We start from the raw sequence: 16,124 nt of genomic DNA, 5'->3' as shown, positions 1-16,124 counted from the left end.
TGTCCCATGTGTAGGGTACCAAAAGGTCTCATGGGTTGGCCGTCTCAGGGGATGTACTGCAATAAGCAACTACGTTTTGTAAACTTTTATATTCTCTTCTGATGTAAACAAAATGAATTTCATTTTGGAACATTTTTTAAAACCAATTTGATAAACTGGCCGGGCCGCAACTCCAGTTTTCTTTATCATTCAAGTTGCCTGTCCATATTTGTGTACAGTCCAGTTGCCAGGACGATTTTCTGTACTTCAGTGTATCAGCCGGACTGCCAAATGTATCATGTAATTTTTACAAATCAAGTAATTATAAAAATTATTTATATCTCTGTTGACCGTGCGATGTCTCATTAAATGCAATGACCATGTTTTATACAAATGTTTTCTCGAATCACTTTTTCAGATTTTTTAAATGTACAAAACGGTCATTGCGCAAAACAGTTAGTCCTGGTCAAAGTAATTAAAGCATTTTATTTTAAAGTTGGCTAATGGTCTAAAAGAAGTGGGCCCCAGTCAAAAGCATTTGGGTCCAGTCAGAAGTATTCGGGGTCCAGTCAAAAGTGTTCCAGACATTGTAGCCGGCTGCCTGCAAACATTAAAGGTTATGCTGCTTGAGCACTGTAGCGTGACATGCTAGTAACGGACCAATTACCAAGATAACAATCAGAAGGTTGACATGTTCTTTGATTATCTGAGGTTGCGATCAACAATTTCCTGCTTGGCAGATGGTTGTGTAGTGAAATTTCAGATCGAATTTTAAACCTGATTTTTTTTGTTTTTTCACTTCACGAATCAGTCTGAAAAGTTAAAAATAGGTCCAAAATCGACAAACCAGCAAATTTCCGAAGCCCTGGTTGTATGTAATTATACTATTACATTGCTTTGAATAGTTACAGAAAATACAGAACAATTCACTCTCTGTCTTGTTAACTCTGGTAATGTTGTTTATCGGTATTCTCATCAAAGATGATTAAATTCCTGATTAATCTGGAAATGCAGGTTTGAAACTCCTAGGTTCAGTTTGAGATTGATCTAAATCAGTTGTATTTTCATGGGAATAGGGGCGTTTTAGAGATTGTTTGGAAACTACCAAGTGCATGACTGGAAGTTGGGCCACATTTAAAAAAAAGTCTTATAAAAGACAGATATTCTAAATTAGAATTAAGTTTAACCAAAAGTTATCTAACTTTCGTGTATATGTTAGTATTAGATGGATCAAGCTCACTGTCATTAGACAGGTCTTGTTCATGCTTTATGTAACATGGAATTCTAATCATATTGTAGATTTGCGATAGTGATAGTAAAGTCTGAGATGTCCTCCCGTGCTATATTTGACAAACTGCCACGTAAAGACCTCCATGGACAAACTCCTATGGTAACACACTGCAACAAACAGGCACTAAATAACTTTGAGGCTCAGGCAAGAAAGGGAGAACCTCCTCCGCAACAGAATGGAAACTTTGGTAAATATATATTTATCTCTGTATTATATTTATTATGTCTGGGGGGGGGACATATTGTTTTTGCCTTCACCGTCTGTCCATCCGTCCGTCTGCATTAAGCTTGTCCAGCTTTCACAGGTCAAACTGTTGGCCGGGTTTCGACGAAACTTCACAGGAGTGATCAGTACCAAGCCTAGTTTGCATATCGCCGGCACGTTATGCTTTGCTGCACAAAATTTTAAATGGCAGCCAGAGCTAAAAATAGAAAAACCTTGTCCAGCTTTCATAGGTCAAACTGCTGGCTGGATTTTGACGAAATCACAGGAGTGATCAGTACCAACCTTAGTTGTGCATATTGACGGCACATTCCGCTTCGCTGCACAAAATAGCTGCCAGAGCTAAAAGTAGAAAAATCTTGCCTGGCTTTCACAGGTCAAACTGCTGGCTGGATTTCGACGAAACTTCACAGGAGTGATCAGTACCAAGCCTAGTTACGCATATTGCCGACACGTTCCGCTTTGCTGCGCAAAATGTTATACATAGAGGGGAGACATATGTTTTTGTGACAAAAACACCTTCTAGTTGGTTTATTTGGTTTGAAATATCAAATGCAAGGTCTGGAGATTCTGGTGTCATTTTGGTTTGATCCTAAGAAATCGAGTATTTGCTGCTCTTCTTAAGAAGTAGGCAAGATTTCTCACCTTTTAATTTTGAATATTTGAGAAATCATACAAAGTGAGATGTTTGCAGTTGGTTATGTTGAATTTGTTAAACATACAAAATGAGTTGTATTTTAAGTTTCATGTTTCACCTTAAGGTCGTGGTCGTGGAGACAGCAGGCCGGAGCAAACACCCAGGGCACCTGCTCCAGCACCTCAACAACAGCAGCAACCCCCGAGACCCCAGTCTGGTGTGCGGCCTCCAAATCCGTTCCCACAACCAGTAAGAGGTCCTCCACCAAATATGCAAGGGCCTCCACCAACACAAGGCCCACCTGTTGTTACGTCAGGGCCTCCTCCAAATTTCTTCACAGGTAGGATGATCCCTGGTGAGTCAAATTATTGTTTTACACCATGGGATATAAAGTGTGCACATTTAATAGATCTTTTGGTTTAATATTTTCTCTTATAGATCTTTGGGTTAAATCTTTTTAAGATACCAGTCTTGTGTATTGAGACTAGTTAACAGATACGCTGTATGTACTAGTGATGTTTGGTAAGTAAGAGGGTGAGCTCTTGGACAAAAGTGTTTCTTCTGCATTATTTATTGCAAAAAAGTTTGGATACAGTAAAAGCAAAAATTTTCCGAAGGGTTTAATTTTCGCAAGGTTCCTCACCTTGCAAATATTAATCCTCATTTAACCATTAGTACATGACGTATAAATGCAAATCAAGAAAATCTCATCATTAAACAGACTTAATAAAAACGGCCATATTTACAAAATTTGGATATGGTCCGTGTTTCCGGAATAACTTTAGGATAGTATGATTTATAAGACAAACAGAACAAACCGCGTAACTGAATAATTTAGAGCTGATACCATAACTTCTGTGTTTGCAGTGTGTTTAATTAAAGAAACATTGAGATCTATGCCGCTTGATATAGAATACATTACATTAAACCCAAGGTTCTTATCTTAAAGGTCAAGGTCACTGTTGGAAGTCAAAGGTCGTGTCAGATCTTGACAGCTTGTCCAGACCATAACTTTGACATTCATGGAGCAATGTTGTTTATATTTGGCATGAATGTTAACCTCAGTGAGACAGAGTGTCATGTGCAAACCCCAGATTCCTATCTTAAAGATCAAGGTCACTGTTGGAAGTCAAAGGTCATGTCAGATCTTGACAGCTGACAGGCTCGACATGTTGTGGGCACCTAATTTATAATCTCATGAATTTTAAACATCGAGAACGTACTCGGTATTTCAAATTTGCTAAATTTTTACTGAGCAAAATTATGAGCTTTTACAGTATGTTATAAAGAGTGCATTTAGGATTTGAAAAGTCCTTGGATTTTATGTCAGTCTTTGAAAAGTTGTTGGTTTAGAAGTAAAAAAAAGGCTGAACATATTCTGCTACTAGTACATAATTTGAAAGTGGAGCAGAGGGATTGGTAGATGTAACAAACTTGGTAAGTATCAATGAATACACATTTATTTGAAAGTTTGATGTGACTACATTGTTCAGGCTCGGAAGTAAGGTGTCTTGGCATCTGCCTAAGATTATTGATAACACAGGAATGGTAAAATTTAGGTCTTGTATATAGAATCTGTGCATTTTTTTTCAACTATTTAAGTGGGTATCACTTGCAGGTCAACGACCAGGAATGCCACCAGTGTCGGCACCTGTAAGCATGGCACCAGGAGGTATCATGCACCCAAGAATGAACCAGCCTCCACCCGGTATGCCACCCAGGCCTGAGCACAGGCTGCCGCCACCAGGGATGAGACCTGGTGCTCCTCCAGGTTTGTACATTTTACTTTGTTGGTAATAACCAAAAATATCTTGGTCAGTTTTTATCAAATTTTTGGTCAGTTCACTCTGTCACAGCGAGGATTGTTGTAGATGTACACTTGAGATAAATTTTAGAAGAAAAACTTCTCACTGGTCTTTGTAGAAATAATCCTGTGATCTTAGATTATTGTTATAACATTCAGCATCACTTGGGCATCTGATTTGTTTGTTTCTACACAATTTTCAAATTGACAGAATACTGATGGCAAGGTTGCATTCCTTAGACTGGCCTCCAAACACTGTTGTTTTACATTGAAACCAATTTTCCTTTATTGCCAGAAGTAGATGCACATTCTGTTTATACAATTTATTGCCACTTAAACAGATGTTGAATGATGAAAATATAATCCAGACATGCAAGTTTTCCATACACTGTGGGATTAACTTTCTCTTGTGCAACAGTTTTATGTGACTTGACTTCCCCTTGATCTATCTGGAACTAACATTGTTTAGTGAGTGCTGTTGATCTTTGTCTTCAACTGCCCTATTTTATTCTCTATAAGCTGACTTGCATGTTTTAATTTCAACAAATACTAACTCAACAAACTCATATCTAGAAAGCAGAATGTATGAGCCTCCTCCCCCTGGGGGTAAGTTTTTGTTTGTCTTTTAAGAGAAAAAAAGATTTTTCATACTTTCCAGCCAGCATGAAATAATACTGCTAAAGTTTTATAAAAATGGGACTGGGGTTACTATTCAGCTACACTGCTGCTAAATTAACACACATTTACGCTGCATGAGGAGTAGGGAAGTTTTTAATTTAGGCATGTATAAATATGTATGAGTTAGGAAAAAAATAAATTTGCACTGAATTACTAACGTTATCCCATTACATTTTCCCTGTGTTGTAAGTCAGTCAAAAGGTGTAGTAGTAGTGCTGCTGCAGTAGTTGTGGCTTGTGCACTTGCTTCAAAAGCAGACGTGTGTCGGTTTAGACTGAATTTGAGTCAGAGGCTGGACCCATTAATTTGATGTGCCTCTGTGGCTGAGTGGCTGAGGCAGCTGACTGCCTATTGCTTTGTCCTCAAGTCTGATGGTCAGAGTGTCATTTGTAGCTTTTATGTGAAGAAGCTGTCCAGTTGGGGTATGGAACGTTGGCGGCATGTATTATGGAAATGCAGATTTTATATTTATAAATGAAGGGTTAATGTGTGAAACTATTACATGAGATGGAGATGGAATGATTCAGTAGTTAGTTGGAGAAATAATATGTTGGAGACTGACAAGTTATGTTGACATTGAAACCAACACTATAATACTAACTTATTTAATGGCAGCGGTGGGCCTGAAGTGGATATTAGCACAACTAAACTTGTATTGCATGAGGAATATAGGTTTAGGAGTTCTAATAACCACAGAATGAACGTCATTGCCGTTTAATGAGTGGTTAATTATATATGTAAAGCAATACCTACTATTTTACTGTTTGTATCAGTTAATGAATAAATTATCAACATTAACAAATTTTTTACTGCCACGAAAATGGGGTAAAATGATGTCAAAAATGGCGTCACTCATCCATAGCAGGCCAATAACTGGTTATAGTGCCCGCTTCCGGTTACAGGATTCTTCCCTGCACAGTTTGTAGGTATGTAATAAATGCTGACTACAGCACATCTTAAATTTAACAGTCAAAAATATTAAGTAGATTTGTTAGCTACGAGCTATTAGTATAGGTGGATACTCTGTTATCCATCATCCTGTGTCAACATTTTTTATTTAAACATTTTCTTATCTGAAACTATTGGTCAGAATTATACCAAACTTGGTCAGTAGCATCCTGGCATGGACTCTTATCAAGTTTATTCAAATGGTTCACCTTGGCCCCTTTTAGGGACTGCCAGAGCTAAAATAATACTTCTTCTCATGAACCGCTTGATGGATCTTCATCAAAATTGGTCTGTAGCATCATTATAAGGTCATCTCCCAATTTTGTTCAAATGGGTGCACTTAGCCCCTTTGAGTGGCCGCTAGAAATACCTTTAAACAACTTCTTCTCGTAAACCATTAGAAGGATTTTCATGAACTTGGTCTATAGCAGTATAATGAGGTCCTCTCCCAAATTTGTTTTAATGGGGGCACATGGCCCCAAGGCCATTAGAACCAAAATTAGAAATACCTTTGAACGATTCTTTCCATGAACCACATGAAGGATTTTCATCAAACTTGGTCTGTAGCATCATTATAAGGTCTTTTCCCAAATTTGTTCAGGTGGGATCAGTTGGCCCCTTTTAGGGGCTGCTAGGGCCAAAATTAGAAATACCTTTAAACAATATCTTCTCATGAACCGCTAGAAGGATCTTCATCAAAGTTCGTCTGTAGCATCATGATAAGGTCCTCTCCCAATTTTGTTGAAATGAGGGCACTTGGCCCCTTTTAGGGGCTACTAGAACTAAAAAAAAGACTTACTCATGAACCACTTGATGGCTCTTCATCAAACTTTATTTGTAGCATTATTATAAGGCCTTTTACCAAAAACTAGAAATACCTCTAAACAACTTCTTCTAATGAATGGCTAGATGGATTTTTATCACACTTGGTATGTAGGATCATTATAAATCTCAAATTTGTTCTGATTGGGGCAGTTGGCCCTTTTTAAGGGTTGCTAAGACTAAAAGTAAAAATACCTTTTAATGACTTCTTCTCATGAACCACTCAATGGATCTTCATCAAACCTGGTCTGTAGCATCAATATACGGTCCTCTCATAAATTTGTTCAATTTCGGGTGTTTGGTCCCTTTAAGGGTCAGATTGTTAAACTCCTCTTCAGGTGAGTGAATTAGGCCCATTTTGGCCTCATGTTTATATACAGTGTTATATATCTGTACAGAATATGTAAGCTATGAGCAGCCACCACCACCAGGAAGTATGTTTATTTTCCATTTTACATGAGATTTCCTATGTTTGTTTTGGCTTGTGCGGCATCTTCCATTCCATTTTACATGAATTTCCCTATGTTTGTACTGGCTGGTACCACCTCTAGTGTTTATGTCTGTGTATGTCTGTGTGGCAAAAATGCCTCCTGAAATTAAACCAATCCTTGATTGTTTAAGGGAACAAAAACTTAATTGTGAAAGTAGAAATTGAAGAAAATTGTAATCCCTAGTATTGAAAGTCAGGTTTTATCATAAAATCATTATGACAAGTTTGAGATTCATATCTTGACATGATAATATTGAAATTCGATTTGTTAAGCAAGATTTTATTATAATTTGGTTCACATAGAATGGTGTTTTAACAGGGTTCATTAAGAATGGGTTTATAAAGTATGCTGAGGTTTGCAAACGGCCATTTAATAGCTGGTTATTTGTCAATTTATGGTTATATTTGGATTAAAATGGATGTTTTCCTGTATGTCTTTGTAGAATGTGGGTCCTGACTTAAGGCATGTTGTTATCATTTCAGTGTCTGTAGTTTGGGTAAATGCAATTCTCAATAATGAATATTGCCCCCTGGCAAAAGTGTACTATGTTGACCCCAGGTAAAGGTGATTATCAAAATTGGTTGAGGTGGTGTTGGATTTCATTTCTGTCTGTGAAAATATGCTAATAGAACATTTATTTTAGTGTAGTAATGATGGTTTTGATTCTGCATATGACTTGTGTACAAGAGAAGAAATGCTAACTATATGTTGATTTTATATGAAAACCATTGTTAAGCTATTCATAATGCTGAAAGAATTTTTTAAAGTGGGACCAATATAATATTGAAAAAAGATATTACAGGTTGAAATTTAAGAAAGAGCATTAAAATATAGTGCGTTTATGACATATTTATACACAACTGAATTATTTATTTAATAAGTACCGTCTCAGATAGATTAATATCTTTAGTTTAAAAATGTTAATCATTATAAATTTCTTTTGATTAAGTCTGGAAAATAAAAGATATTTTTCTACAGAATTAAGGTGTACAATTCAAGGAAATATTTGATAATAATTAAATAGATTAAATCTGCACTTTGTTTTTCATTGCTATGGAAATAAAATGGCTGCCATTTTGATCATAAATTGGAATTTTCATTTGTTCAAGTAGTTTATGTTACATGTCGCCTGCTCTAAATCTTGAGAAAACTTTGAATACGTTTCTCATTTTTAAGCCAATTTAGAAAATTCTTTACTGCTTAGTGATATAAGGATACCTAGCAGACAGAACTAACTTCAGGATAACATTGCTGTTCCCTTTGATCATAAAATTTCTGCTGATTATTTGAAATTAGATAGAGGCAAACAATTATCAAGCACCTTACTTTCAGTTACGAGCATTCTACGTCCTATTGCAGCCCCATACCCTGTACGAGGTCAAGTTCCGCCCCAGCCAGTGCCCCCACCAGGTATTAGAGGTGTGGCTCCAGGTATACCAGGTAAGAATTAAACTTGAAAGATTTCTTCTCATTTTTCCCCCACATTACTAGTATTCTTTTGTGATCTCTGCTCTCTATGCTGTATGATGTCAAGGTCAACCGGATATAATGTGAAATCATTTTACTTTCATTTTGCAGTGTAATTGTAATTTGATTAAACATTTCAGAATGTAATTGTAATTTAATTAATTACATTTTAAAGTAAATTGACCACAGATCAGCTGTGCATGAGATTTGTTGGTTTGGGTCAAGATGGCTATTTGACAGAGATAGAAATTGTAACTTTTAAAGAGAAATTGAAAGAGGGTTGTTTGCATGTTGAGATTTAATTCCATGGATTTATGGAACTATGAAATAGAAGAGAATAAAGCCCCCATGCATGTTAATGATGTCATAGTAAAAATACAGATAAATTTGTAAACTGGTCACTTGGTGGAAAACATGGTCACTAGGTCTAATCTTTGAAATTTTATAACTTCAAACCCTCTACAAAAATTGTTCACTCAGGTGAGCAATCTAGGGCCATCATGGCCCTCTTTGTTTTGTAAATATAGAAAAAACATGTTTTTGATAATGAAGAAAAATTCATATGTTAGAATGTTTCTAGGGGTCTTGTTATGATTTGTATTGTTTATCAGATATATATCCTAGAAAACTAGTCTGTGTAATAAGTAATCCAGGGAGAGAATCAGTACTTTCCAAGATCACTGTCCATATATACAAAGACTTGAGTAAATCGGAATTATTGTACTTTGTATTTGAAGTTTTATGAACAGACACTTGAAGTATTTATGTGCGCGAATAATTTTTTTTAGCAGCACTATAATTGTTCAAAGATTGTTTGTCACATTATAGGTATGCCACCACAACAACCACCTCCAGGTGTCCCACCACCAGGACATCCGGTGGCACCTGCACCACACGTCAACCCAGCTTTCTTTCCTCCTACTCACAGTTCCGCTCTGCCTCCTCCGGTAAGTCTTATAATATTCATTATTTAACATTAAAGACAAACATTCCTTAAGGTAGTTCTGCACGTTTGATAAACCGGAAGTGACGGCGTAACGTCATTTATCCGAAAAACGTAGAATAAAGCCTGGATTCGGCGTACGGAAATGTAAATCATTTTATAAATTAGTGGCAACCTGTGGTTAAATTTATTTATCCCCCCGCCAAAGGCGAAGGGGATATTAGAAATGCTTGGCTTTTTTTTGGCTTGACCAGAGTTATGGCCCTTGATTTAGTCATAAAGCTTAGGGCATAGAAACTTGTGTTGCATGTTTCTCAAAAAGCAGTTGGCCTAGATTCATGAAACATTTGGGGATTGTTGTATAGCATATGAAGTTGTGGGCCTGATGTTCTGTTTGAAGTTTCACACTGCCAAACCAGACTTGTAATCCTTTACTTCTGAAAAATAAAAAAGGGCTTAAAAGTTTGTGTGGCTTAAATCTTAAAACATATTTGACCTAGAGTCTTTAAACAATATAGTAATATTATTCAGCGTGGGAATTGTTGCTTGAGATGTCAGTCTACCAGTCCAGAGTTATGGCCCTTGACTAGAATATTAATTGAAGGCATATATCTCCTGGAGCCATGAAACTTTAAAGAAATGTTGTTAAGCATGTGATATTGTGCTCGCTGCTCCTGCGTTTAGTTTCTTTTATGTTTTGTTTCTTGATGATGTTTTGTGGTATCCATATCCCCGGCCCCAGAATGACTCATACGCCCAACTCGAGGTGGTCTGAAAGTTTACCCAGTCTGATTGTCAACAAGTAACATATGACTGTACAGTGACAGGAATTGGGGACACATTTCCGATTGTTTCTCAAAGGCAATTATATATGTTCTGTTTCTGATCATGTTTTGCTTACATATATTTCAGGCGCCTCATCCAGTCCCTTCAGCAGATCCATATGGACGCCCTCCACCCACTTCAACCTACCCACCAGCAGATCCTTACAGACCGGCACCAGACAGATATGATCCAAAAAGGTTTGATCACATGACACATACATATGAATTATTTGTTTTGTGAGGCTCTCAGAGGTAGAATTTTAACTTCTTTTGAACTCACACAAGAAATTTCAGCTCACAATTTATTAACTAATGTAATGGCAAATTTGATTTATCAATTTTTGCTAGAAATAATATATATATATATGAAAATACCTGGTTATTTTCATGCCCCAACCTTTATATGGGTGCATTTATAGCATTGCTGGTGTCTGTACATCCATACGTCCTGAAATCTTGTGTGTCCAACTCCTCTCACACTGTTAGGCTGATTTGTTTCAAACTTTCACAAGTGAACAAGCTTGATGTGCAGATGACCATAAAGAAAGGAACTTTTGCTGTGACTATTTGTACTGCAGTTGTGTCTCTTAATTTGTGCATTAAAGTGGTATATTGTATATTTAGGAGTGAGCCGCCAGCCCCACAACTTTCTGAACAGGAGTTTGAGGAAATATTTCAGCGGAATAAAACGGTTTCAAGCAGTGCAATTTCACGAGCAGTTCAAGATGCTAGTGCAGGTTAGTCATGTTACAATAATTTTTATCTCCACAGTACTAAGTATATGGAGAGCTGTCCTACTTGTCATGGCCACGCACTACCTTGGTTAAGGTTTGATGTACTTCAACATTATATCTGTTATTGCTTAATTGATTTGCTTCAAACTTTAAATAGTTATTCCTCATCATTAACCACATCATTTTACACAAGCACCATAACTTTTGCACCAGTATTATATGAATTGTCTCCCTTTTTACTTAGAATTCCAGGTGAAAGTTTTGATGCACTTTTTCTCTATCTCTTTTATTACTAGCTGAATAGGATTCAAAATGGTTTTGCAAGATCCATAAATCTGGCACCGGTATTTCATGAATTATGTCCCCTTTTTATACGCCCGTTTGAAAAACGGGACGTATTATGGGAACGCCCCTGGCGGGCGGGCGGGCGGCGTCCACAGACCTTGTCCGGAGCATATCTTCTACATGCATGAAGGGATTTTGATGAAACTTGGCACAGTTGTTCACCATCATGAGACGGAGTGTCATGCGCAAGAACCAGGTCCCTAGGTCTAAGGTCAAGGTCACACTTAGAGGTCAAAGGTCAAATTCAAGAATGACTTTGTCCGGACCATATCTTCCCGTTTGAAAAACGGGACGTATTATGGGAACGCCCCTGGCGGGCGGGCGGCGTCCACAGACCTTGTCCGGAGCATATCTTCTACATGCATGAAGGGATTTTGATGAAACTTGGCACAGTTGTTCACCATCATGAGACGGAGTGTCATGCGCAAGAACCAGGTCCCTAGGTCTAAGGTCAAGGTCACACTTAGAGGTCAAAGGTCAAATTCAAGAATGACTTTGTCCGGACCATATCTTCTTCATGCATAGAGGGATTTTGATGAAAGTTGGCACAATTGTTCATCATCATGAGACGGAGTGTCATGCGCAAGAACCAGGTCCCTAGGTCTAAGGTCAAGGTCACACTTAGAGGTCAAAGGATACAAGAATGAAAACTTTGTCCGGAGCATTTCTTCTTCATGCATAGAGGGATTTTGATATAACTTGGCACAAATGTTCACCACCATGAGGCGGAGTGTCATGCGCAAGAACCAGGTCCCTAGGTCTAAGGTCAAGGTCACACTTAGAGGTCAAAGGATACAAGAATGAAAACCTTGTCCGGAGCATTTCTTCTTCATGCATAGAGGGATTTTGATATAACTTGGCACAAATGTTCACCACCACGAGACGTAGTGTCATGCGCAAGAACCAGGTCCCTAGGTCTAAGGTCAAGGTCACACTTAGAGGCCAAAGGTCAGATACAAGAATGACTTTGTCCGAAGCATTTCTTCTTCATGCATGGAGGGATTTTGATGTAACTTGACACAATTATACACCATCATGAGACGAAGTGTCATGCGCAGTTCCCTTCTTTCGAATTACTTCTCTTTGTTGTTACTATAAATAGCTTATATTGTAACTTTTTCATTACTAGTCGTAGGGAAAAATCGAGACCACTTTTCTGTAGTACAACATGCATGCTACATCCAATTTTGAGGTGTATTTTGACCAGTCTCTACCTGGTAAAGATTTTTGTGAGGACTTACAATTTTTTTTTTTTATTTTTTTTTTTTTTTTTTTTTTTTTTTTAAGATTAACTTCCCTTAGTTGTTACTATAAATAACTTATATTGTAACTTTTTTATAATTGACCGTAGGGAAAAACCAAGACCACCTGGTAAGGAGTTTTTTTGTGGACTTAGAAAAACAAAACACTTAGTTATTACTAAACAACCACAAAATTAAAATTCCATTTGCAAATACAGGTGCTAGAGTAAAGAAATTTGCTGTGACGGGCGTATATTGTGACATTCTTGCACTCTTGTTAAATAAAATTTTATGTTAATTTTGATGCATTTCTCCGTCTCTGATTTGTTTCAAACCTACATAGTTGATTCATATCATCACCCACACCATATTACATAAGGGCCATTACTCTCACCAATATTTCATGGATTATGCCCCCTGTTTACTTAAAATTTGAGGTCAATTTGATCCATTTTCACTTAAATCTTTGTCATTACTTAACGTATTTGATGACACAAGGTCCATAATTCTAGCAGTAATATTTCATGAATTATGCTCCCTTTTTCCTTTGAATTTTCATGCTTTTTTACCATATCTCTGTTGTTACTAAATGGATTTGATTCAAACCTAAAATGATGGTTCCAAATCATCACCCACATCATATGACACATTCTTTCTAGAGGTAATTTTCTGTTTTACCTTCTTATTCTCTTTTGCAATTCATAAAACAGTTTGAAATTGCATTTCATTATCTTGATCATTTTTATACGCCCGTTTAAAAAACGGGACGTATTATGGGAACGCCCCTGGCGGGCGGGCGGGCAGCGTCCACAGACTTTGTCCGGAGCATATCTTCTACATGCATGGAGGGATTTTGATGAAACTTGGCACATTTGTTCACCATCGTGAGACGGAGTGTCATGCGCAACAACCAGGTCCCTAGGTCTAAGGTCAAGGTCACACTTAGAGGTCAAAGGTCAAATTCAAGAATGACTTTGTCCGGAGCATATCTTCTTCATGCATAGAGGGATTTTGATGAAAGTCAGCACAATTGTTCATCATCATGAGACGGAGTGTCATGCGCAAGTACCGGGTCCCTAGGTCAAAGGTCAAGGTCACACTTAGAGGTCAAAGGATACAAGAATGAAAGCTTTGTCCGGAGCATTTCTTCTTCATGCATGGAGGGATTTTGATATAACTTGGCACAAATGTTCACCACCACGAGGCGGAGTGTCATGCGTGAGAACCAGGTCTCTAGGTCTAAGGTCAAGGTCACAGAGGTCAAAGGATACAAGAATGAAAACCTTGTCTGGAGCATTTCTTCTTCATGCATAGAGGGATTTTGATATAACTTGGCACAAATGTTCACCACTACGAGACGGAGTGTCATGCGCAAAAACCAGGTCCATAGGTCTAAGGTCAAGGTCACAGAGGCCGAAGGTCAGATACAAGAATGACTGTCGGAAGCATTTCTTCTTCATACATGGAGGGATTTTGATGTAACTTGGCACAATTATACACCATTATGAGACGAAGTGTCCTGCGCAGTTCACTTCTTTAGAATTACTTCCCTTTGTTGTTACTATAAATAGCTTATATTGTAACTTTTTCATTACTAGTTGTAGGAAAAAATCAAGACCACTTTTCTGTAGTACAGCATGCATGCTACATCCAATTTTGAGGTGTATTTTGATTTTTTTTTTGATTTTTTTTTTAAAGATTAACTTCCCTCAGTTGTTACTATAAATAACTTATATTGTAACTTTTTTTATAATTGACCGTAGGGAAAAACCAAGACCACTTTTCTGTGGTACAACATAGATGTTACTTTCCAATTTTGGGGGTATTTTAAGGTATCTCTACCTGGTAAGGAGTTTTTTTGTGGACTTAGAAAAACAGAAGACTTACAGTGATTACTAACAACCACAAAATTAAAATTCCATTTGCAAATACAGGTGCTAGAGTAAAGAAATTTGCTGTGGCAGGCGTATATGGTGACATTCTGGCACTCTTGTTGTTCTTTTGAAAGGTTAGAAAGTTTCATTCAAAGGATATATGTCAATGACTGTCATCTCTGCATACATATTGGATAACTCCTGTATGTCAGTGATGTTAACCACTTCTTACCCCGAGGTGACATTACCTTCAATTTGTTTTAAATTGTCTGAATTTTATCCCCATTTTGAACTATGTAATAAATGTTTTGTTATTACAGGTGACTTTGCAAGTGCTATAGAGACTCTAGTCACAGCTATATCTTTGATTAAACAGTCTAAGATTGCCAATGATGATAGATGTAAAATCTTGATCAGTTCACTTCAAGACACGCTACATGGTATAGAGGAAAAATCATACGGATCCAAGTGAGTATTTTATGCATGTTTTAATCATTTTTCGAAATGGTAATCAATTATAATTGATGTAGAATGAATAATTGGATTTTGGACTGCTTATTTTCTATTAGTAGAACATTCAGCAGTAGTTTTATTATGCAGTAATGTTGAAATTAAAATTAGGTTAAATGCTCTTTGGCATTTTGATAGATAATCATTGCTCTGCTTGGCAAAAGGGTTGTAAGTTTGATGGTGATGCTGGACAATTGTAGTGATAGTTTGATAAATCTATAGCATCCAGACTTGCAGCCTGCTCTTCTGTTCCAAATTTTACATTAAACCAAGCAGTAAGAAACAAAATGTTGTTTTTGTCATGTTTTCATTTTTAGCTCACCTGAGCACAAAGTGCTCAAAGGTGAGCTTTTGTGATCGCCCTGTGTCCGTCGTCAACAATTTGACTGTTAACACTCTAGAGGTCACAATTTTGGCCCAATCTTAATGAAACTTGGTCAGAATGTTACCCTCAATAAAATCTTGGACGAGTTCGATATTGGGTCATCTGGGGTCAAAAACTAGGTCACCAGGTCAAATCAAAGGAAAAGCTTGTTAACACTCTGAGGTCACAATTTTGGCCCAATCTTAATGAAACTTGGTCAGAATGTTACCCTCAATAAAATCTTGGATGAGTTCGATATTGGGTCATCTGGGGTCGAAAACTAGGTCACCAGGTCAAATCAAAGGAAAAGCTTGTTAACACTCTAGAGGTCACAATTTTGGCCAAATCTTAATGAAACTTGGCCAGATTGTTACCCTCAATAATATCTTGGACGAGTTTGATATTGGGTCATCTTGGGCAAAAACTAGGTCACCAGGTCAAATCAAAGGAAAAGCTTGTTAAATCTCCAGAGGTCACAATTTTGGCCAAATTTTAATGAAACTTGGTCAGAATGTTACCCTCAATAAAATCTTAGATGTATTCAATATTGGGTCATCTGGGGTCAAAAACTAGGTCACCAGGTCAAGTCAAAGGAAAAGCTTGTTAACACTGTAGAGGCCACAGTTATGACTGTATCTTCATGAAATTTGGTCAGAATGTTAATCTTGATGATCTCAAGATCCATTTTAAATTTGGGTCATGTAGGGTCAGAAACTAGGTCACCAGGTCAAATCAAAGGAAAAGCTAGTTAACACTGTAGAGGCCACATTTATGATAATATTTTAATAAAATTTGGTCAGAATGTTAATCTTGATGATATATTGGTCAAGGTCAATTCTGGGTCAAGTGGGGTCAAAAACTAGGTCACTAGGTCAAATCAAAGTATGTTAACACACTAGAGGCCACATTTATGACTGTATCTTCATGAAACTTAGTCAGAATGTTAATCT

The 16,124-nt window shown here is 37.2% G+C and overlaps 1 protein-coding gene across 11 annotated transcripts in view; it reads left to right on the top strand.

The window, feature by feature from the left end:
* Positions 1 to 1,283: 1,283 nt before the first annotated feature.
* LOC128550331 (cleavage and polyadenylation specificity factor subunit 6-like) overlaps positions 1,284 to 16,124 on the top strand; it is a 33,408-nt gene continuing 18,567 nt past the window's right edge. For 9 of the 11 annotated variants that reach the window (XR_008368216.1, XR_008368215.1, XR_008368214.1 and 6 more), the window contains exons 1-8: positions 1,284 to 1,457; positions 2,254 to 2,484; positions 3,748 to 3,900; positions 8,205 to 8,312; positions 9,168 to 9,286; positions 10,195 to 10,304; positions 10,731 to 10,843; positions 14,621 to 14,768. Coding sequence is in view for 5 of the 11 variants with exons in the window: in XM_053529188.1 (XP_053385163.1) it covers positions 1,307 to 1,457; positions 2,254 to 2,484; positions 3,748 to 3,900; positions 8,205 to 8,312; positions 9,168 to 9,286; positions 10,195 to 10,304; positions 10,731 to 10,843; positions 14,621 to 14,768 (1,133 nt within the window). In the remaining 6 variants the exon portion in view is untranslated. The remainder of the gene's footprint in view (positions 1,458 to 2,253; positions 2,485 to 3,747; positions 3,901 to 8,204; positions 8,313 to 9,167; positions 9,287 to 10,194; positions 10,305 to 10,730; positions 10,844 to 14,620; positions 14,769 to 16,124) is intronic. The other 2 variants (XM_053529186.1, XM_053529187.1) reach the window with 2 other exon arrangements.

The sequence above is a fragment of the Mercenaria mercenaria genome, chromosome 17 (genome assembly GCF_021730395.1).
Source record: "Mercenaria mercenaria strain notata chromosome 17, MADL_Memer_1, whole genome shotgun sequence".
Lineage (NCBI taxonomy): Eukaryota > Metazoa > Mollusca > Bivalvia > Venerida > Veneridae > Mercenaria > Mercenaria mercenaria.
The sequence above is the reverse complement of the archived record's forward strand: the minus strand, read 5'-3'. Positions and strand labels throughout refer to the sequence as shown.